The following is a 19,576-nucleotide window of genomic DNA, read 5'->3' on the forward strand; positions in this document are numbered from 1 at the left end:
GTTCTTATTATCTTGCTGTGTAAGAATATACCCCAAATCTTAGTGGTATGAGAAACAGTCATTTTATTATTTCTCATTATGTTGTGGTTGAGGACTGTGGATGTAGACCAGCTGCCTTGTCTGTCAGAGCTCTCCAGAGCGGAAGCTGCCAGGCTGGCCAAGGGTTTAAACCCAGTGTAGATAGTGCCACTTCCATTGTGCTCTGGTGAAAGTTGAGTCTCAGGCAGCCCAGAGTCAGTGTGGGAGGGTTTACCTACACAGTGGCACCCATGCCGTGCAGCGTGGCTCACTGGGGGCCACCTTTTGGGAACAGTTCCCACGCTCGCTGTGCAAGCGGGGCAGGTGGCATAACCTCTCTACGCCTGTGTCCTCGTCTGCAAAATGAGGATGATCTTAACCACCATCCGGTTGTCATGAGCTTTTAGTGGGTTAATAATCCTAAGGCGCTTAGAGCAGTACCTGGCTCAGAGTGACCCCCAAATTGTTTTGAAATAAAAAGATTTTAAATAAACTCTTAAGCTCCATGATAGTCAAATAGTCTCAACTGTAATTGATGTCTGCACTGTGATAGCTTGTTGGCAAGAGACAATCTTAAGCAGAGATTGTTTCTACATGTACAAAAGTGGCATCTGACAGGTAGACAGAGTATGCGTTTTGACATTCTGCCATGCGGTGTTGCTCTGGGTTACAGGGAATCAGAGAGACTTAGAATCACGAGGACCAGAGGCCCATCAGCATGTTACTGATGGGACCTGCCCTTGTGAGTGTCCCCAGCAGAGAGCCTTCCAGCCTCTGTCATCTTCTGGCTAGTAGGATCGTGTCTTCGTGTCCTCTAAAAGTTTAAAATGGACCACGTTTAGGTTTTTCTGTTTTCTTGGTGCTCAGAGTAGAGAAGTTTGGGCTGGCAGAAGCATGGGAGCTGCTGGCTTTGGGGCTCAGCCCGATGTTGGGGGAAGGGTGGAGGCTATACCATCCAAGTCTGTCCTAAATGGGGCAGTGGGCTCACTTGGGCTCACTCTCTTCCCCAGCTGGTTTCCGTTTAGGTGCTGTACATTGGGGTCTGCTGAGTGTGTTCAGAGGATGTCCCACAGTGGCATAGTAACTGGAACCCCGGCTTGGCTTCTGTCGCCACCTGACAAGACATCTCCCAGGGGCTTCGTGCTCACAGTGTTCTCTCTCAAAGTGAGGTCGTGCAGAAAGTCCCCACCCGCTTAGTGCAGCTGTGGAGCTAAGAACCAGCCATAGCCCAGTGGGGGGCAGCAGGTGCAGGCTCTTTACCGGGAAGAACATTCTGGCAGCTCTAGCTGTCACGACCCATGGGCTCCTTGTCACAGGGGTGCTCCATCAGAGACTGGGTACCTCTGGGTTGGGATCATGTAGAACTATTTTTGTAGCAGGTACAGGGCTGAATGGTTTAACTTCTGGGGTCTCTTTAGATTTTAAAATTCTATGATTCTCACTTGGTAGAAACACAGTGCTCAGAATTAATTTAAGCAAAGAAAGAAAGAACAGGCAAACGTGTTTTTAATCCACAGAAGCTGTTTCCCGAGCCCCCTCATTTGTAGTCCAGTTGATCCCCGATTAGAACAGCTCATCTCGCCTTCTGCTTCTGCAGCCTTAGCCACGCACCTCGGCTCATCACAGAGCTCCTGTCTAATCATGCTCTGGAGAAAAAACTTCTTAAAATTTTCTATAGAGAGATAATATACACTTTCGTAGTTTCTTCTAGAGTTTTGGCTAAGCTTTAAAAAAAAATGTTTGTATAAGTGCAGAAGTGGACTCTGTGATGTAAGAGATCTGTGGACATTAAATCCAAGGAGTCCTGGACTTTCCTGGGATTGGGGCCCTTCAAGGTGTGCAGGTCTGTGGTTGGCCATTGTCTGCCTAATAAGGTGGAGCTTCCAAGCGGCCCAGCTGTGGGCAAGCCAGTGTCTTTGTCCACTACCCCCTGTCTTCAGTGTTGGGAGATGTTGTTATCAACCCAGAAGCACACTTTTGACCTGAGCTCCTGGGGTTACCTGGTGATACAGGAAGAAGGTTGCTTAACTTGCAGCAGCTTCTCAGACTTGGCTACCCTCACCCCTTCCCGACCACCAGAGGCTGTGCTGCAGTTGCTTTCCATTACTACGTGCTTCCTCCTAAGCAGGGCACTTGACTGCATTTTGCCAGGCTCCCAGAGACCTGAGCCAGGCTCCTAACAGCAGGTGGGCCTGGGTGGGACATAGGTGTGCTGCCAGATGCCTTACACCTGCTTCCACCCATGCAGGCCAGGCCTGGACTCATTCCAGGTGCAGGGCTTTGCCTTAATCTCTTCTGGAAATTTCAAGAGTACCTGCAAACGTGAATATGAAAGGGAAGGAATTGAAGTCTAGAACACATTACAGAGACAGCATCACTCTCTGCACCAGGACAGAGTGTGTGTGTGCACATGTTTATGGATCAAGGCAGACGGGATGAATTTAGGTAAAAATTGGTACTAAAATACCCACTTACCAGAGAAAACATCAGTGTTGTAGCCCCAAGCATCTGTCAGATGAAAGCAAACTTCAGGAGCAACGATTCCCAGATGTGGGCAAAAAGGGGAACTAGAACTTGATGAAGGATGAGTCATTGAAGAAGAGCCCGAAGGCCAGAGACTTGAGTCCTGGGATCAGGGCTACTGAAAGAGGGAGCCACGACACTCCCTCCCCTCCAGCTGCCCTCAGTGCTGAGGAGGAGGTCACCCTTTGTAATCGAGGTCACTTTTCAACCTCATTGTTTCGTGGCCTTGTCCTGCTGTATTTGTGAACTAGAAGGCAACTCACCGAGTTTGTTTTTAGTTTTCAGAATTCCTGGTACCAACAGCAGTCACAATAGAAATAGCTGATATTTTCAGTGCTTGCGATGAGCAAGCACTTTTTGCCCATGAGATATCAGTCTAAAAGCCCAGTGAGGTGTGGGTGTCACCGTAATGCCCTCTGCCGAGTGGCCTGCTCCCAGGTGGAACAGCCTCCCCAAGGCAGTGTGACATTTGCTGGGGCTGAGCTGCAGCGCAGCTCTGTTGGGCCCTCAAACGTGTGCTTCCGAGGCACAAACAGATTTTTTAAAAAATGACAGCAGCGTGCTTCTTGTGTGGAACACCTGTGGTGCGGAGGCCGCAGTTGCCGCACGTGATTCCCGGCGTGTTCCCTGGGGCTCCCCTTGCAGTGTGTGGCCCAGGATTGGGAGGAACCCTGCCCTCCTGCACTGTCCTGAAGTGTGTCGTCTCATGGTTCCCATCCGTCTGTGCTTATGGGGCTCCAGGAGACCAACACGTGGAGCAGACCGTGTACTTTCATGGTGGTTGTGGACAGACAAGCAGACACATCTCACTGCCCAGCAGTATGTGCAGTCATTGTATGGCTTTTGGATTATCCTGACTAATCAGACTAAAATAATCTTCTAAAGTAGATTTTAATTGCACTTTTAATCGGGACTTCTACATTTGTATTCAATTTGTAAATTTCTTTTTATTTCATTTAAAAAACTCAGTACATTTTTGTGGGTATATTTTACAGGGATTCAGTTATTGAGAATTAGGTTTTACCGTATTCAGGAACAAACGTTTATTTCCTCAAAAAATAGTTTTTAAATATCAGACCCATGACCAATATCTCATCACCGTAATTAAATCACGTGTTTCCAGGGCAAGGGTCTCACAGATAATTTTCTCATCTGTGATAGAGGCGTAGAATGCTTTCTCTATATTTCCTTCATTACATGTGTCCTCCTCACTTGAAATAATATTTTTTCTATCGTTCTCTTAAAGTCAATATGTTCTTTATCTGTCACTTCATGCAATTTTAGATATATTTAGACATTTTAATTTATTTTTTAAAAAGAATGAACTAAACCTGTTAAAAGATTACATCATATTTTAATAAATCTCAGAAAGATTTTGCTAACCCTTCGATAGCAAATTCTTCAAAATGAGATTCTGATTCTGTTTCGGGTGAGCAGATCATAACACTTTCCTTAAGCGTTAAACTTTGTGTGATCGTTTTTTCTCCTTAAGCTTCATCCTCTATCCAGTGGCTCCTCCCAGGCCCCGCCTCCGTCCCCTCACAGGTCTGGCTGGCATCCCTGCCTGGGCCACCAGCACCTCCAGTGTTGCGTGGCTGATGCTGGAGTCTTCGTTTCTCTCTCCTCGCCTCCCTGCCGGGTCGCCATCTCCTGTGTATTCCCTGGCTTGGTCAATGACACCCCTGGACCACTACAACAAAAGCCTGGGGCCATGCACACTGCCTCTGCCCACTCATCCCGCTGGCCCCCGAATCATACCAAGCACCTTGTCCCCATTTTACCTCCTAAATATTTCTCATATCTGCCTCCTCCTTCACATCTTTCCTACCCCTCTCTTGCCCCAGGCACATCCCTAAGTCATATCTATCGTATACCAGTCTTTCCCAGATAGGAGCAATTTAGAGCCCCTTTAAAGGAACAAAAAAATCTCATGCCCCTCCCCCATCACTGACTTAAATTTTCATGATAATAGTATACGATTACGTACAAGTTATAAAACTAAGTTTTAACTTCCTGTTTTTATAGCTCACAAATAAATGTAAAACCAAAAATAAGAATTAAGTACAACTAACAGTTTTTTAAAAAAGAAGAAAATTTAAATTAACAGCAGCATTAGTTTACTGTGAGAGATGGTGGTGTTCTGCTGAAACAAAATTACTGCTGTGGCACGAAGCTGGCGCTGACTGCTGCGGCACAGGCTCCTCCGGTTCAGCTTCCCTCCCTTTCCTGCTTTCATACTGAGGAATCATTCTGTTTTGTACAACATGCAGGGCTATCATCTGGGGCTTTCATTGGTCAAAAGGGAATTATTTACATATCACATCTCCTTCTGTGCTTTCCTTGTTAGTGCCACTTGTGACCGTATGAGGTCATAAATGCCAACTCTGGTAATGAAGTCCAGTGGCAGTTCTTGAATTACTTTTTAGATGGTCATTAAAATTAAAACTTAAAATTTTGAAAAGTCTGCTAGAGCAGGTATGGTACCTGAGAAAATGTCAAGTTCCCAGTGATTCTCAAACTCAAGCGTCTGCTCAGATCACCTGGGGACCTTGTTCATTTCAGGGCTGCGCTGCATGTGTGACGGAGCCCTCCTCCTGAGGGAGCCGGACGTGGCTGCTGCTGGATCCTAAGGCCCTTCGGAGGGGCGCGCCAACCAACACCTACGACTCTTGGCCAGAGGTCTCAATCATGCAGCCCTGTGCAGCTGGCCTGCACAGGTTTGGTTTATATGACACATGCAAAAAATGTATAATCTGTGCCAATATTTCAATATAAGGATCCATCCCGTACAAGTCCAGTGTTTCTCCTTCTCTTAAATGATCAGAAAATGTGGCAACATGGGGCCAGCTTGCCCTGCAGGGTCACTGTGTTGCACGACCCCAGGGACCCGACCATGGCAGCACGTGGCCCTGTCGTGTTCTCACCAAGCAGGTCTGGCCTTCTCCAGTGTTCACCAGTCCTGGTCACCCCATTCCTGGAACTTGTTAGTAGGGTTGAGATTTGCTTCCAGAATCCTCAGCATGTTCTCCCTTTCCTCTCAGACTCTCAGCATTCATGGCATTCCCTGGCTGCTCTTGGATTTAGCAAACAGAAATCCCTTCCTCTGGAGCCATGCAGTATGTTTTCAGGAATATATTTGAATTTTTCATCTTAGAGTGATGCTCTCCTGTACTCTCGGTCCAGGCTTGCATTATATTTCAGTGGGAATTTGGGAGCAAGAGATGCGAGCTCCCCAGGCAGTCCTGAACTGCAGCCTGTGCCCATTCATGTACCTTGACTGAATCGGAATTTCCTGGGAGTTGGAGAACGTCCTCTGTAAACTATGGAGTGCTGTGTGCATGTAAAATGTGAGCCACTTGCCCTCACTTCTGCATTCTCACTTCCCTCTCGGGAGGGGACTCAGGTTATAGAGGTACCTGCAGGACGGATCCCGAGCGACCCTCCTCTTGGGGTTTGTACTTTGGAAGGAGGCGCTAGTGGCTCTAGACTGAAGGTATTGGGTCAGGCAGTGGCGGGTCCCACCTGGGGAGTAGGTCCATGCCCATAAGTAGGAAGCGAAGAATTTAGTGCCCAGTGTGGTGGCAGGAATGAAGAGGACAGAATGGCTGCCACTTCCCATCAGCTAACAAGTTACTTTACCTCTGTGGCTCAGGGTCTCTGAGGGAGCCAGAACTTCTAGAACTTTAGAGTGACCATGACTCAGCTCAGCGAGGCATGAACGCAGGTGGTGCTCTGGCACCTGCCCTGGCCCGGCTGCAGCTGTGAGGTGGTGACCAGGGTGGCCGGGTGGCTCACCGTCTCCTCAGCAGTCTTGTGATGGGGGGTAGGGGAGGCAATAGTAAACCCCGCTGGGGCCGAGGCTGCAAGGGGCTGCTAGGATCCAGGGTGTTCTGCGGGCCCGCTGGCTCTGGCAGCATTTGGATAGTACATGTAATGTGAGATTATCCTCCAAGGAGAGCCATAGAATTTATTTTAAATTGTCAAGATTTGGACTGTCCTTCACCAAGACATTGTTTTCCTAGCATCAAAATAAATCAGCCTAATTTAGTTCCCCCCAAAGCTATGAAGTCATCCCTTGACATGCCTCCTGAAGTGTTGTAGCCTCCATTGGAAGAAGAATAAATACGAGTATAGGATTTGCTCCTAGAAGTACCCATAGGCCAGCCGGAGGAGTCGTGCCCATCCGTCAGCACGGAGCCCCAGGGGTGTGTGCTGTGGCCGGTGCGTGTCTGAGTGGGAAGGGACACAGCTTTCTAAAGCGAGAGTAGCTCTAATCTACCAGTGACACGACAGTGACCCCCAGCCCCTGGTATTGTTGGAATTCCATCTGAAATGATTGATGGAAAAATGTGAGCCCACAGGAGAACTTTTGTGAGGTTTTGTAATGCTAAGTTTAAAAATCGTAGGAATCCCAAGAGGGGGAGGGGTAGATTAGATGATTTCAAGCAATTGCTTGTTTGTTATTGCATCATTAGTAGTGACTGTCCCCCTCTCACCAATTCCTACCATGCAAGGAAGCTCTTGTTGCCTTGGTGTGCAACTTAGTAACATTTTTCTCAGAGGTTTATATATTGGTTTAGATTCCAAGAAATCAAGGTATGCCGCATTTGGGCACATTCTCTTTAATAAGAACTGGCAAAGAAACTACCTTGCATAGATTCTTTTGTGAGTTCTTTCAGACTTTGAAGTATTTTCCCCCAGCAACAATGTTTAATGGGGGTCAGAGCCCTAAGCTGGCTCATAATCCATTATATTTGTGAAACTTGGTTATGATTTGCATAAATAAAAAAGTGTTGTCACAACAGTGGTCATTAACTGGAATTTGAACTCAGTTATATTGCATAAAAGTTCTTAATTTTTCTCATATTGTGATTCTTGAGGGATAGCAGAATTAGGTGGTCAGTGGAGGCCAGTAAAAATTACAAAGCAGTCTCATGGGTGCCTCTGCCTTTTCAAGGGGTCTGATTATACTTCAGAGCCTGCAGCTTTCCTTCCACCTCAGTCCAGGTGAATTAACTAGCGTTAGGCCTATGCGTTCCCAATCATCATATGATCATGTAAGTTTATAAATGGACTGCAAGAGAAAGAGCAAGTAGAGAAAGTCTTCCCTGTTCCTTATTTTATGTGCACAGGAGTTAGAAGATGGCAGTAGGGAGGAGGACAAAGAATCCTTATGTGACAGCTTGAGGTGAAATGGACTGAGCTAGGATGGTGGGAAGCCCTGGACTGGGAAAGACAGAGCTGAGGGTCAAAGTCGTGCTTTGTTAGCCCAGGAGAGCCTGTAAACGAGGCGGGGGGCTTGCTGGGAGTTGGTAGTTAAAGCAAGAATAAATTCTCACCAGCCGTTTACGAGAGACTGGATTAAACATGGCTTCAAAGTGTGTTGGTTCCGGGCCGGCCCTGTGGCGTACTGGAGAGTGCGCTGCTTGGGAGCACAGTGGCGCTGCCACCAAGGGTTCGGATCCCATGTGGAGACCGGTTCCCGCTCACTGGCTGAGTGCGGTGCGGGTGCAACACCGAGGGTTGCAATTCCGTTGCCGGTCCCCGGTACGGGCGCGACACCGAGGGTTGCGATCCCATTACCGGTCAGTAAAAAAGACCAAAAAAAGGGAGGGGGGGGAGTGTGTTGGTTCCAAATTCTGAATGGTTTTCAAGAAGCCCTAATGTGGTTTCATTTAAAATGGAGTAAAGTACATTATACATGACTCATCTATGAACTACTGTTACTAAAGTGTGTAAAAGGAATTTCCATCGTAATAAATTTAAAATCTCAAATGAAACAAACTGTAAAATAAAATATACTTATTTATATCATAAGGTGATAATAGTTAGTGTTATTTTTAGAAAAGGAAATTTAGGTTTCCTTCTTTAAAACATTCTACCTTTAGACATTTCCTGTGTACTTATAACTTAGTTATTTGAAAGGTATGAATTAGCACATAATGATATTTTGTATTGTACTTGTATCTGTTGAACTAATGGCACATTTTTAGTGTTCACCAGTATCACAAAGTTAAGTTACACACACACATATGTTGTATATAAAAGGGAGGAGAAAACCAAATTAACAATTTAAAAGTAATTTCCTTTTTAAGGTGGCAAAGATATAAGGAAAGTTTAAAAATGTAAAACTTACCTATGTACCTACTTTTTCTTTTTTATTTACACAAGACTATATTTGGCTCTTTTTTCTTTGTAGGGCATGCTGTTGAAGCGAAGTGGCAAATCATTGAATAAAGAGTGGAAAAAGAAATACGTCACCCTGTGTGACAATGGCGTGCTGACCTATCATCCAAGTTTACATGTGAGTATGGCTCCTGTGGAGCAGTTAGCAGGTGCAGGCCTCAGCTAAACACGGGGCAGCTGGGGGCGGGCCTGACAGCAGCCCAGCCTCTTGTCTCCGAAGTTAAAGTAGTACCTGGTCTCCTGCTCAGTCATGAGATAGATAATACTGTCCTTCACACTCTGTTACACCATACGTCTTTCTCTGTCTCCCCCTCCCTGACAGTCAATCCGTGTCTCTCTAATTCTACAAAGAATTACACTAAAAGGCACAGATGAAGTAAAATTTTAAATGAGAGTAAAAAGACAGGAGCAAGTAGTGAAAGAAAAAGGAGAAAAGAATGCATCTACCTCAAAATCTAGAATAGAGGAAATAATTACATTTGAACCAGGGATTCAGCTCTGAACAACTGAGAACAAAAACAGGAGGTCAGGTGCAATCTGTGACTCAGTTTCGGTTGTCAGATAAGAACACGTGCCAGTTCACAAGGCAAGAGAAACTCTCTATTGCTAACAAAATTTGTTATATTGGTGGTTTATATAAGATAGATCAAAAAACAAAATTAATTTTGTTCCTGGGAAAATGCAGATATTCTACCCACAAGTAGTTCTTTCGGCAAGCCTTGACAAAATTTAAAGTTGGAGTATTGATCATAATTCTGTAGCGGTCCATCTCATGACTGTCACTTGATGTAGAGAAATGTGTAGATTAGAATATAGAGTGTTCGTTGGTCATTCAGTTATATCACTGTGTCAAGCTATTACTTTTTAAAATTTTGAATTGCTTTTTTAAAGTTGCTCAGCTGTTGACAAGAAGTTAGAAATAAGCATGTTGAGGAAAGTCACTCCCCAAACACCACCTCAATAACACGGCTGTTAACATTTGAATGCGTACTCCCAGCCATCTCTGCATGTGTGCACCTTTTCCTTGCACAGTGTGTGGGCACCTTGAGCACACTGCCTGCAGCCCGCTGCCCTCACTAATGATAGATCCTACAGTCTCTCCATGTCCGCAGATGGACTTGTACACCACCATTTGTAATGGTTAAATAATATTCCTTTGTATAAATGTGCCCTAATTAATTCAACAGCATCTCAAAAACAGACATTCCACAGATCAATTTACTTTGATTTTTTCCACTATTGTAAGTAACTTTAAATCAGTGTCTCTCCATTCATATCTCTGTGCTTCTGTCAGTTCCCCCAGGATAAATTCCTCGTAATCAGCTTCCTGAGTTGGAGTATGTGTGCTTTTATGGCTTTTGGTATATGTTGTCAAACGCCAAATTGCATTGGTTTATCTCCTCTGGTTGTGTACACGGAGAGGAAGAAGACGACTTTCCCCTCCATTCTCAGGAACATTTACCTTTTTGGAAATAATGTATATTTTTTCCAATATGATAGGTAACCAATGGTATCCTTGTTGAATTTTCTGGCTGTTGTGACTTGCCCCTTCCCCGCTTGTCTTACATCTTTCAGAACCATGTTCAAAAAACAGGTGTTTCATTAGGCATCTTTGTCTTGTTTGTGATGTTAATGGGAATGCCTCCATGATTCACTGTTAAGTAGACTTTTGTGATATTTATATCTATCGAGACTTTTGCAAAAATCTATTTATCAGTCAGTCAATCGATAGAGTTTATTTTGGGAATAGAGTCAGGTTGGTTTGCCAGGTGGCCTCCAAATCAGAGCGTATCAGGCCCAGGAGGCCCTCTTGTAACCTGGCTCACGCCTTCTCTAGGACTGTCCTGTCCAGGTCTTTCTGGTTCTGCAGCCCCCTCCACACCCAGCTTCCATCCGTCAGAACACCATAGCAGTCCTGGATCTTCACTGGTTGCTGTCCCCACAGCTGCTCCAGCAGCAGGAGTGGCTTAGTTCTTTCTAAGACCCTGTCAGAAAGAGCAAAGGTCTAATTATTGACCCAATTGCTTTATGTAACTTAAAGAGAGACGTGTAATCAAAATATCCTCCTTGCTAAGACTCACTGACCAGTAAAAAGTGAGATCTGATTAATGATACATTTCAAATCACTATGTACTCACTGCCACACTCAGGCTTGGTCAAAAGACATTTGCAAAGATGGTAGCAACAGTGTGTACTGGAAGATTCCTGTAGGAGGGCTAATGCCTGCTTACTTTTTATCCCAACTTCTTGATTATATAATCACATTCAGTTCCGCAAACATTCTCGTATATGGAAGCTGTTGCTTGTGATGTCCCTTGGTGTTTGCCCGTTCTCCCCCCCCCCAAGTATTTGTAAATATTATTGGAGTACAGAATAGGGGCACAATGGGACTTTGTTACATAATTATATGGCAAACAAGAGCCAATGTCATTTTCAAATGTAGTGCAATTAATGCCAGTCTTCTGGGACCTGAAATTCTTGATGCAGGTATGTCATTCCCTGAGAGAGTGGCTTAATCCGGGAGTGGATTTGAATAACTAAAGTCTGGAGAGATGGCATGACCTTCAGTGTACTCCTTCATTCATTTTATTTTCAAGTTTTGGATAAAAGTTTGGAGGAGCAGTGGAGTCCAGGTGTATTTTCCGACAGGTACCTGGAATGGATCTGTTCTGTTCTGATTTGTTGGGAACTGCAGATCCACAACAGCTGAGTTAGTCTGGCATTTTCCGTTCTGAATGGGAAGTATTTAAGGGGACACTGACTTTCCCTAATAAGAAATTTGAGATGTGCCGATGTGTTGGTAGTTCAAGTCCCAAAATTCTACACCGTGGAGAATTTCCCAGTTACTTCAGTCTGGAGAATTTCAAAAGGTGATAGAACTAAATGGTCTCAATTACACACCGATCACACTGCAGCACCCATTTTGTAGGTTTTCTCCAAGATATGTTATGGCAGAAAGACCACTAAGATGACTGCATGAGTCACTGGCCACAGATGACAATTGCACAGGTGGTTAAATATTGGGGAAATGTACCAAAATTAGTGGCTTTGGAGTTTGAGAATATTGTTAGTCATAACTCTATTACTGGCCATGTTGTGGGGTTGGGCTTCTCCTCACTTGCCCTGGTAACACCGTGTGTACCTGACCACTGAAAGCTGCTGCCGTTTCTGTTCTCTGAGATTAGGGCCTATATTTAGCCTCTGTAGACATATATCAAGTCATTAAAGGTGGACATTAACCTGTCAGCGGACCAGAATAACTTGCTCTTTTATACTATAGGAAAATGTTATGTGGTCGGCAAGAACACTGTTCCTATCCACCTTTTCTCTCAAAGGCAGATTGGGGTCCAGGTTCCATAGAAGTCCCTGGAGAAGGGGTCTGCAGTGACCTCATATAGCAAAGCTTACAGACCATTCCTTCATGGAGCCAGTGTAATTGACCAGGCTGAACCATCTGATATTTTAAAATAGAGTTTTCTACAACGATGTAGGTGTTTATCGATAATGAGATAACTTGCCAGCTCCTGGTATATACCAGTAACTTAAGAAGCTTGGGTAATTACTTTACCCAAAAGGAAACTAGCATGCTTTGGGGGGTGGGGGTGGAGTTCTGATAAGCGAATACCTCTATTCTGGGGTGGGGGTAGGGTTGGAGTTGAGAACCTCAGGCTTGAGGGTGCACTAAACTGGGACCAGGGAGGGTGTGCAGCAGCCCTGTCCCAACCGGTGTGCGTGCGCTGCTGCGTGGCTCTCTACGTGTCTGCACAGACATGTACGTCCTGTCCACATGTGTGCTGCTCATAGTCCTCTGTCAGTGGCCACCACACACTTGGTTGTCATGTTAAACTTGGGGAGCCAGGGGGAGGGTCTTGCACATGAGGAAGATTGGAACAAGTAAAGAACCGAGTAAGTTTATATGCAAACAGGCCAGCATAGTGAGGCCCCTAGTAGTTTATTACAGTCTCTTCACTATGACAAGTTCAGTCTCAGAATGATTTGTCTGTTCTTCCTCCCTCCCTCCCCCTTCTCCCTCTGTGGCACAAGCGTGCTCGGGAGCTGTGGCCAGTGTCAGAGGATTGCCAGAGTTGGATAGCACAGTCTGGAAGGCTCCATGCTTCTCCTAGGGGCTGCTCTTGATGGCTCCTCTGTTAGCCAAATTAAATTCCCAGATGAGCTCTCCAACCAGTGCTCCCCGGGCAGGCAGGCAAGGGCTGGGGGTTTCCAGAGGCTGTAGGATGGAGCTGCCATCTCAACTCCGCCCCCTGCCCCCCCCACACCAGCCTTCCATGTCACCGCCCCAGCTCCTCAGGCTTCCAGCATGCCAGTGTTCTCAAACGTTTCCTTGGACAAGATTCTCAAGCAGCAGTGGACTCCAGCTTTGACTACTTTGGGCACTGTGGAAGCAGAAGACTATTTCCTAAACTTGCTAAAAACTCGGTTTTGGATTTTTCAAATGTCTTTGTTGGATGCCCTTAGGAAAAGTTCTCGCAGAAGAGGTCAGTTAGATTCCTAAGGTAAAAGGATATGGTTTGCTTAATACACAGGGGTTTATGGAAGTGTTTATGTAAAAGATCATCCTTTGGACATGAACCCCGAGTTTCGGTCCCAAACAGACGTTTTCCACATACTTCTGTTGTGGAAAACAAACCCTGACTCTTGACAAAAACAGTTGGTGTGTGGCCCTAGCTGTGCACTGAGCTCCTGCAGTCCTTATGGGATGACATACTTTTTGAACCTGTGGCTTCAGAAACAAGCTGCCAGTCGTGGAATTGGGGACACCTGGCCTTGCAGCACATGATGGGGTGGGTATGAGGATGGGAAGCCCCCGTGTGCTTAAAAGGGTCAGCAGCCTGGGGAGCTCTGATGCCCATCTCCCCACAAACGCAGGCAGGTTTCTGCATGCAGAAGACTGGCAAGGGACCTCAGCTGGGCAGTGGCCCCAGGATATCACTATTGCTGCAGATTTCTCTTTCCTTCTTTATCATCCTTTCCTCTGGTCACAGCTTCTTCCGGAGCCCTCAAAGTCTACCGACTTTTGTGGGACCATCCCCTAGAAGTGTCTTTCTATATATTTTTTTTTTGCCCTGAGCCCCAAGCTCATTTTTTACAAAGATTGTTTAGCAGACCAGCAAGCCTTGGTTTCTTTAACAAGCAGCTCAGCCTCACTGTCTCCTTTATTTAGCCCAAACTTTACCTTTACCCTCTCCATACCACAGATGGAAAGTATGGAAGGAAACCTTTTTACCTCAGGCCTGTTTCCTATTGTTGCAAACCTTAAACAGTTTTCTTAGGGAGTAGAGAATCTGTTTTATAAACATGGAATGGAATTGCCTGTGACTGGCCAGATAATAGGAAGTGATTATTTCTCTGGAAATGAGATGGAAAAATGGGCAAAACATCGAGCCAACACAGACTAAGAAAGTTCCCTGAAAGTTTCTGTTACCCATACCTCCAGTCGCCAGATGTGCTCATCCTGAGTCTTAACCCTGCCCGTCACCCACTGCCACATCTGTCTTATGCCAGCTCTTCCCCAAAGGCTTAGAAGGCATTTACAGTGGCTGCCTCAGGATGATGGGGTTCCTGCACCTCCTTGCTTTGTAGGTGGAGAGGAAGAGACTGGGCACAGGAGGAAGAAGTTACGGTGGATTTCAGCTCTAGGTGTCCCTAAAGACCAGTGGTTTCCAGAGTGGGTGCCCCACCGTAGTCATGCAGATCCGGTGTTGGAGTAGGGCAGCAAGGACAGTGGCTAGAGTGGGGAAAGGCAAATGGATTTACAGCATCCACAACATTGTTTCCATGACAGGGTGTGTTCAGCAGCTGGTTTACGATGGACTCAGGCTGCCGCGCCTGTCCAGAAGTTGGAACTAGACTGTGCAGCCTCCAGATCGTACCTAGGCAGCCTGCTGCATACAGTCAGGCCACATTCGTTTTTGTTGGTACATTTGAAAGTAGACATTGAGAAACTGGCTGGAAGATGTTCTGGAAATCTGGAGAAAGTATTCTTTCCCTGGGTAGGAAGTGTGATGATAGTACCTTCTAGATCAGACTAAGAGTGTGATGGTGAAATTTGCACCAAAAACTCTTTGCAAGCAAAAGCTGATGGAGGTAGCTGGACTACTAAGGAAAAACCTATCCCAAGATTGAAGCTGTTGGGTGAGATTAGTTCCAGGGTAAGACTAAGACTGGGGCCAGAAAACACAGTTCATGTCATCTCTTTTTTCTCAAGATGCTGTTATTAAATGAAACCTGTAACACAGTTTACATAACGGAAAGCTCAACCAAGACAATGAGTAAAACTGCTTTACTAGGGTGACCAACCGCCCTGGTTTACCCAGGACTGATGGGTCCCCAGAGTGCAGGACTTCCATTGCTAAAATCAGGGAAGTCCCAGGCAATCTGGGACAAGTTGTAACCTTTGTTCCAGGACTGACCAACTTAACTGCTCCTTCATCTCCATTGGCATTTTGCAAAGATGGCCCTAAGCATTTAAGTAAGACTGAAATAATAACAAGAGAACGTGTTGACTTCTGCTGCTACTCTGTGGTCCACGTTTTTGCTTTTCTGAAAAATTGTACATCTTCAAGACCTCTAAAAAGCCCTAACTGGTTAACTTTCTTGGGGAGATATGTATGACTGTCTCGTGGTTTTAAGCACACTTTACTGGATCACGGTTGAGGTAGATGGAGGGTGGCTTGTTCTAGGATCCTTGGATTCCCTTTCTGTGAACTTAAATATGAGCCTGAGGGAGCACCTTGATAGAAAAATGGGAGGGATAATGAGAAAGAACTTGGACCTCAGGGCTTCACAGTTCAGCGTAGGTACCTATTCATCTTCCATGTCGAGAGAGCAGCCATTGACTGCATGCCTGAAATTCCTGCTGACGAAGGTGTGTGCAGGGGATTCCTAAGTGGACCTCTAAGAATTAGCTCAGTGGCTACAGGGTCGAGCCAAGGACTTCACGGTGACCTGGCCCAGAGTGCTCACTCTGAGTCCTGGCCCCAGCTCTCCAGGCTTCCCCGGGAGGGTGTTTGGCAGCTGTGCACAGCCCTGCCCTTTGGACCTCACCTGGCCAAAATGTGCATGAATTGCTCACTCTTAAAAATCTCCTTCTGAGATGTTTCCCAAGTTGAAAATGGCTGCGGCTCCGTCATTTCTTTCTGACATATGTAACTGGCATTTTTCTTCTTAAAGGACACTCACTACTAGGCAGATCCATTTCTAATCAAATGACTTCAGCTCTCCTGCTACAGTCAAAGCCTTTGATTCTGTATGTTGTTGAGGTTTAGTTTTATATTTTCCAGGTAAATAGAGTTAAACTCAGACCCTAAATTGTCATGAGAAGGCAGGCTTCAATAATTCTAGTTTCAAAATCAGACAGAAAATTCACTTCTTTACTATGTAAAAACAACAAAAAGGTCTGAAATGATTCCTAGGTAGATATTCTCCTCAAAAGAAATCATTCAAGAAAAAGAAGACACCTGTGTTATGAGAACAGACTCTCCCGACTATACTCACTGCTAGTAACTATCACTTTAAATGCACGCAGTGTGCACATAAAATTAGAACATTTTACTTTGGGGTTGAGGATTCACTACAGATCTGTGATCAGTTCCTCTACCCAGCTTCACATATCAGCTGAGGCGGATCTCAAACTTTTTGAGGGGGTGAGCATTCAGTTACACTCAGAGAAAGTCTTCATTGGTTTTCCCAGAACATTGCAGAAGTCAGAATAGCTCCTGTCTAGGCGATTAGATCGGCAAATTCAAAGCCCGCATTTCCAGATGTAAAGCCGTTAGAATCATGGAATGGCTGATAGCCCTACAAAGACAGGCCACCCTCTGTCACTGGGAAGAGCGCAGTGAGACGTGTCGTGTTTGCAGTAGCATAATTCATGTTATGATTAACAGTAATTTCATCTTGCTTCCCCTTTAGTGAGCCCAGCCCCAGAAGCCGTCCTCGGCTTCCTCTCCAGCCTGGCCCCGTGTGTTCTCAGTCTGCTGTCCATCGTGCAGGCGTCCCCCCACGGCCCTTCCCTGCACGTGGGCCCTCCCACATTCCACGACCCCATCTAGCGTGCCTCACTGAGGGCTGTGCCGTGGCCCCCACGGTTCGCCCAGGGTCTAGCGTGGGCTTGGCATATAGGTATTGGTACTTTCGGGGCACGTTGTCTTGAGTGCAGCCACACTGGAGCTTTGGGTCACATGCTCCTAAGCTGCCTGGGCTCCAAACCTCACCATGAACAATTCCTGTCTCAGCTTTAAAAATTCTGGTGAGGTTGAGAACAGTAATACCACGTTACCTTAAGTGACCTCCCTAAGTATGGATCAGCTTGCATTGGGATGGGGGAAGGATGCACACACATGGCATTACACAAATGCTACCAATGCTGAAAACGCTACTAGAATCCAGAAGAGCTCCATTTAAAGGCTTAGTAGGAAATTGCATAGCTATAGAAGAACAAAGATCTTCAAGTTTCTAAGACTGGCAGGAGTCAGCTCTGGGGAAGCAGAAAGAATCACAAGTTTGTCGGCTATTACTGAAGATATAATCCCTATGACAGGGCTTTTTGTTCAGGTCGGACAGAAGGTCATGTCCTGTAGTCTGCAAGAGTTCTCTGCTTCCCCCAGAAACACTGGCCATCCAGTTATCCACATGGACCCGTTTCCCAGGGAGACCTGGCCCTTCGAGCCAGTGGTGTGAGCGTCACCTTGAGGAACTGGACGTGTAGGTACTATCTACTTCAAGTCGTACTTAACGCACTCCCTCTTTCCAAGACGGGATTTGAGGCATCTTCCAGTGGACAGTTGACGTGGAAATACATTGTGAATACACAGTAGAACCGTGCATTCACACCCACACACAGAGCTATGGGCACAACTTCATTTCAATTGTTCCATATAGAGAATGAAATAAAGGTGCATTGGATGTCTGTGGCTTCAAAGCTTCATTACCTCCTTCCATCCTAAAATTCTTTCCTTCCTTGATTTTTGAGGTGTTAAGTCAGCTCCTCCCTATGCTACCACTTCTCTCTGGTGTGCAGGTAGAAGCAACACTGGACTGCCAGCCTGCAGTTGTGGCCTCCAAGGTGGGCTTCGTGGAGCCCTGGGACTCGGGCGCATTATGAACCTCGCTGAGCCTCTCAAGACCAGTCATGCACACCTGCTTTGCTGGCCGTTCTTCCTTTATCCTTGGCCTTGGCCTCTGCCTTCCCTCCTCCCTTGGGAATTCATCTGGGAAAACCTCAGAAGTCACACTTAATAGAGGTGATTTTCCAAACATCACCTCTCCTATCAGAGTGGTACCCTGCCCACAAAGCTTTCCAAAACCTGCCAACTGCACAGAGGATAGCAATTATATTCCTGGGTTGCTTTTTACTTTCACCTTGTAATTCTCATCATATTTTTATTTATTTTCCTCCATTTAATTCTGTAAATGGTGGAGAGGATTCCCACACCTCTTCAGATGAAGAGACACTCCTGTGTGGTGCCAGCCCTGGCCCGCCCTCACCCCAGCGTACCTGCTCAGACTTGCCTCTTATCCCTCCCCCTGCTGTGCTGGGTTCCTTTCAGTTTCTCATACCTGCCATGTTCTCTAGCCTCCACGTCTTCACAAGTGTAGTTGCCTCTGCCAGGAATGTTCTTTTCTGCTCACCTCCTTGCCAGACCAGCTGCTGCTGTCTTTCCAATCTCTTCTTCAGTGTTACTTTCTCCGCAGGTTTCCTCCACGAGGCCCTTTGAGTGCCCCTGCCTTCATGTGTGCCTTCACCTCACTCTGTCTGGTCATTTCTCTGTGATCTCTTGGTTTATTTCGAGGCCTGATTCTCCTACAAGCCTGGAAGTTCCTTGAGGCCAGAGACCCTGTGGATCCTGTCACTAATCCCTAGCATCTGGCACACTGGATGGATGGCTGGCTGGGTGGCTGGATGTGTGGATGGGTGGGTGGATGAAGGCACAGTTTAACCATATGTTTGGTGTGTCTTCCAACCTTAGGCTGGAGTTCCTGAAGCTGTAGGAAAGGAATACACCATGTGGTGTTTTTAAGCCACAGAAATATGTCACAGCCATGTCTGGGCTCTATTTGCTACACATTAAAGAAAGGATCCCCATGCTGGGAGAAGAGCTTGGGGTTTTGTGTGTGTGTGTGTGGTGTGTGTGTGTGTGTGTGTGTGTGTGTGTGTGTGTGTGTGTGTGTGTGTGTGTGTGTGGTAGTCTGCCTTTTAATTGTGGTAAAATATATATAACAGAATTTGCCATCTTAACCATTTTTAAATGTACAGTTCAATAGCGTTTAAGTATATCTACGTTGTTTCACAACCAATTTCCAGAACTTTTTCGTCTTTAAAGCTGAAGCTCTGTACCCATTAAACAATAATTCCCTATCCCCCCTCCTTTCAGTCCCTGGCAACCAATATTCCACTTTCTATGTCTATGAATTTGATTACTATAGGGACCTCGTGTAAGTCTTTTGGTGACTGACTGGTTTATTTCACTTAGCATGATGTCCTCAAGGTCCATCCATGTTGCAGCACATGTCAGAATTCTCTTCTTTTTGAAGGCTGAATAATGTTCCATTGTTCATCCATTCATCTGTCCATGGACACGTGAGTTTCTTTCACCTCTTGGCTACTGTGAATAATGCTGCTGTAAACAGGAGTTTACAAATACCTCTTCTGAGCTTGAGGCTTTAAGTGTAAAAACTGTAACATGGGAAAATTATAAAGTATGGCTGAATTTTAACGCCACCCAACCTTACCAGGGCTCTTTTTGAGAGAAACTGCTGGGATGTTTGCCGGGCCCATTCATGAATATAGTGACTTGTAGATGTTTAATAACCTGAATGATGGTCTGCA

The 19,576-nt window shown here is 45.8% G+C and overlaps 1 protein-coding gene across 2 annotated transcripts in view; it reads left to right on the forward strand.

The window, feature by feature from the left end:
* AGAP1 (ArfGAP with GTPase domain, ankyrin repeat and PH domain 1) overlaps nt 1-19,576 on the forward strand; it is a 430,252-nt gene that overhangs the window by 192,101 nt on the left and 218,575 nt on the right. For both annotated transcript variants that reach the window (XM_008574620.1, XM_008574628.1), the window contains one exon: nt 8,741-8,845. In XM_008574620.1, the coding sequence (XP_008572842.1) occupies nt 8,741-8,845 (105 nt within the window). The remainder of the gene's footprint in view (nt 1-8,740; nt 8,846-19,576) is intronic.

This window comes from Galeopterus variegatus, unplaced genomic scaffold (assembly GCF_000696425.1).
Source record: "Galeopterus variegatus unplaced genomic scaffold, G_variegatus-3.0.2 Scaffold57, whole genome shotgun sequence".
Taxonomy (NCBI): Eukaryota; Metazoa; Chordata; class Mammalia; order Dermoptera; family Cynocephalidae; genus Galeopterus; species Galeopterus variegatus.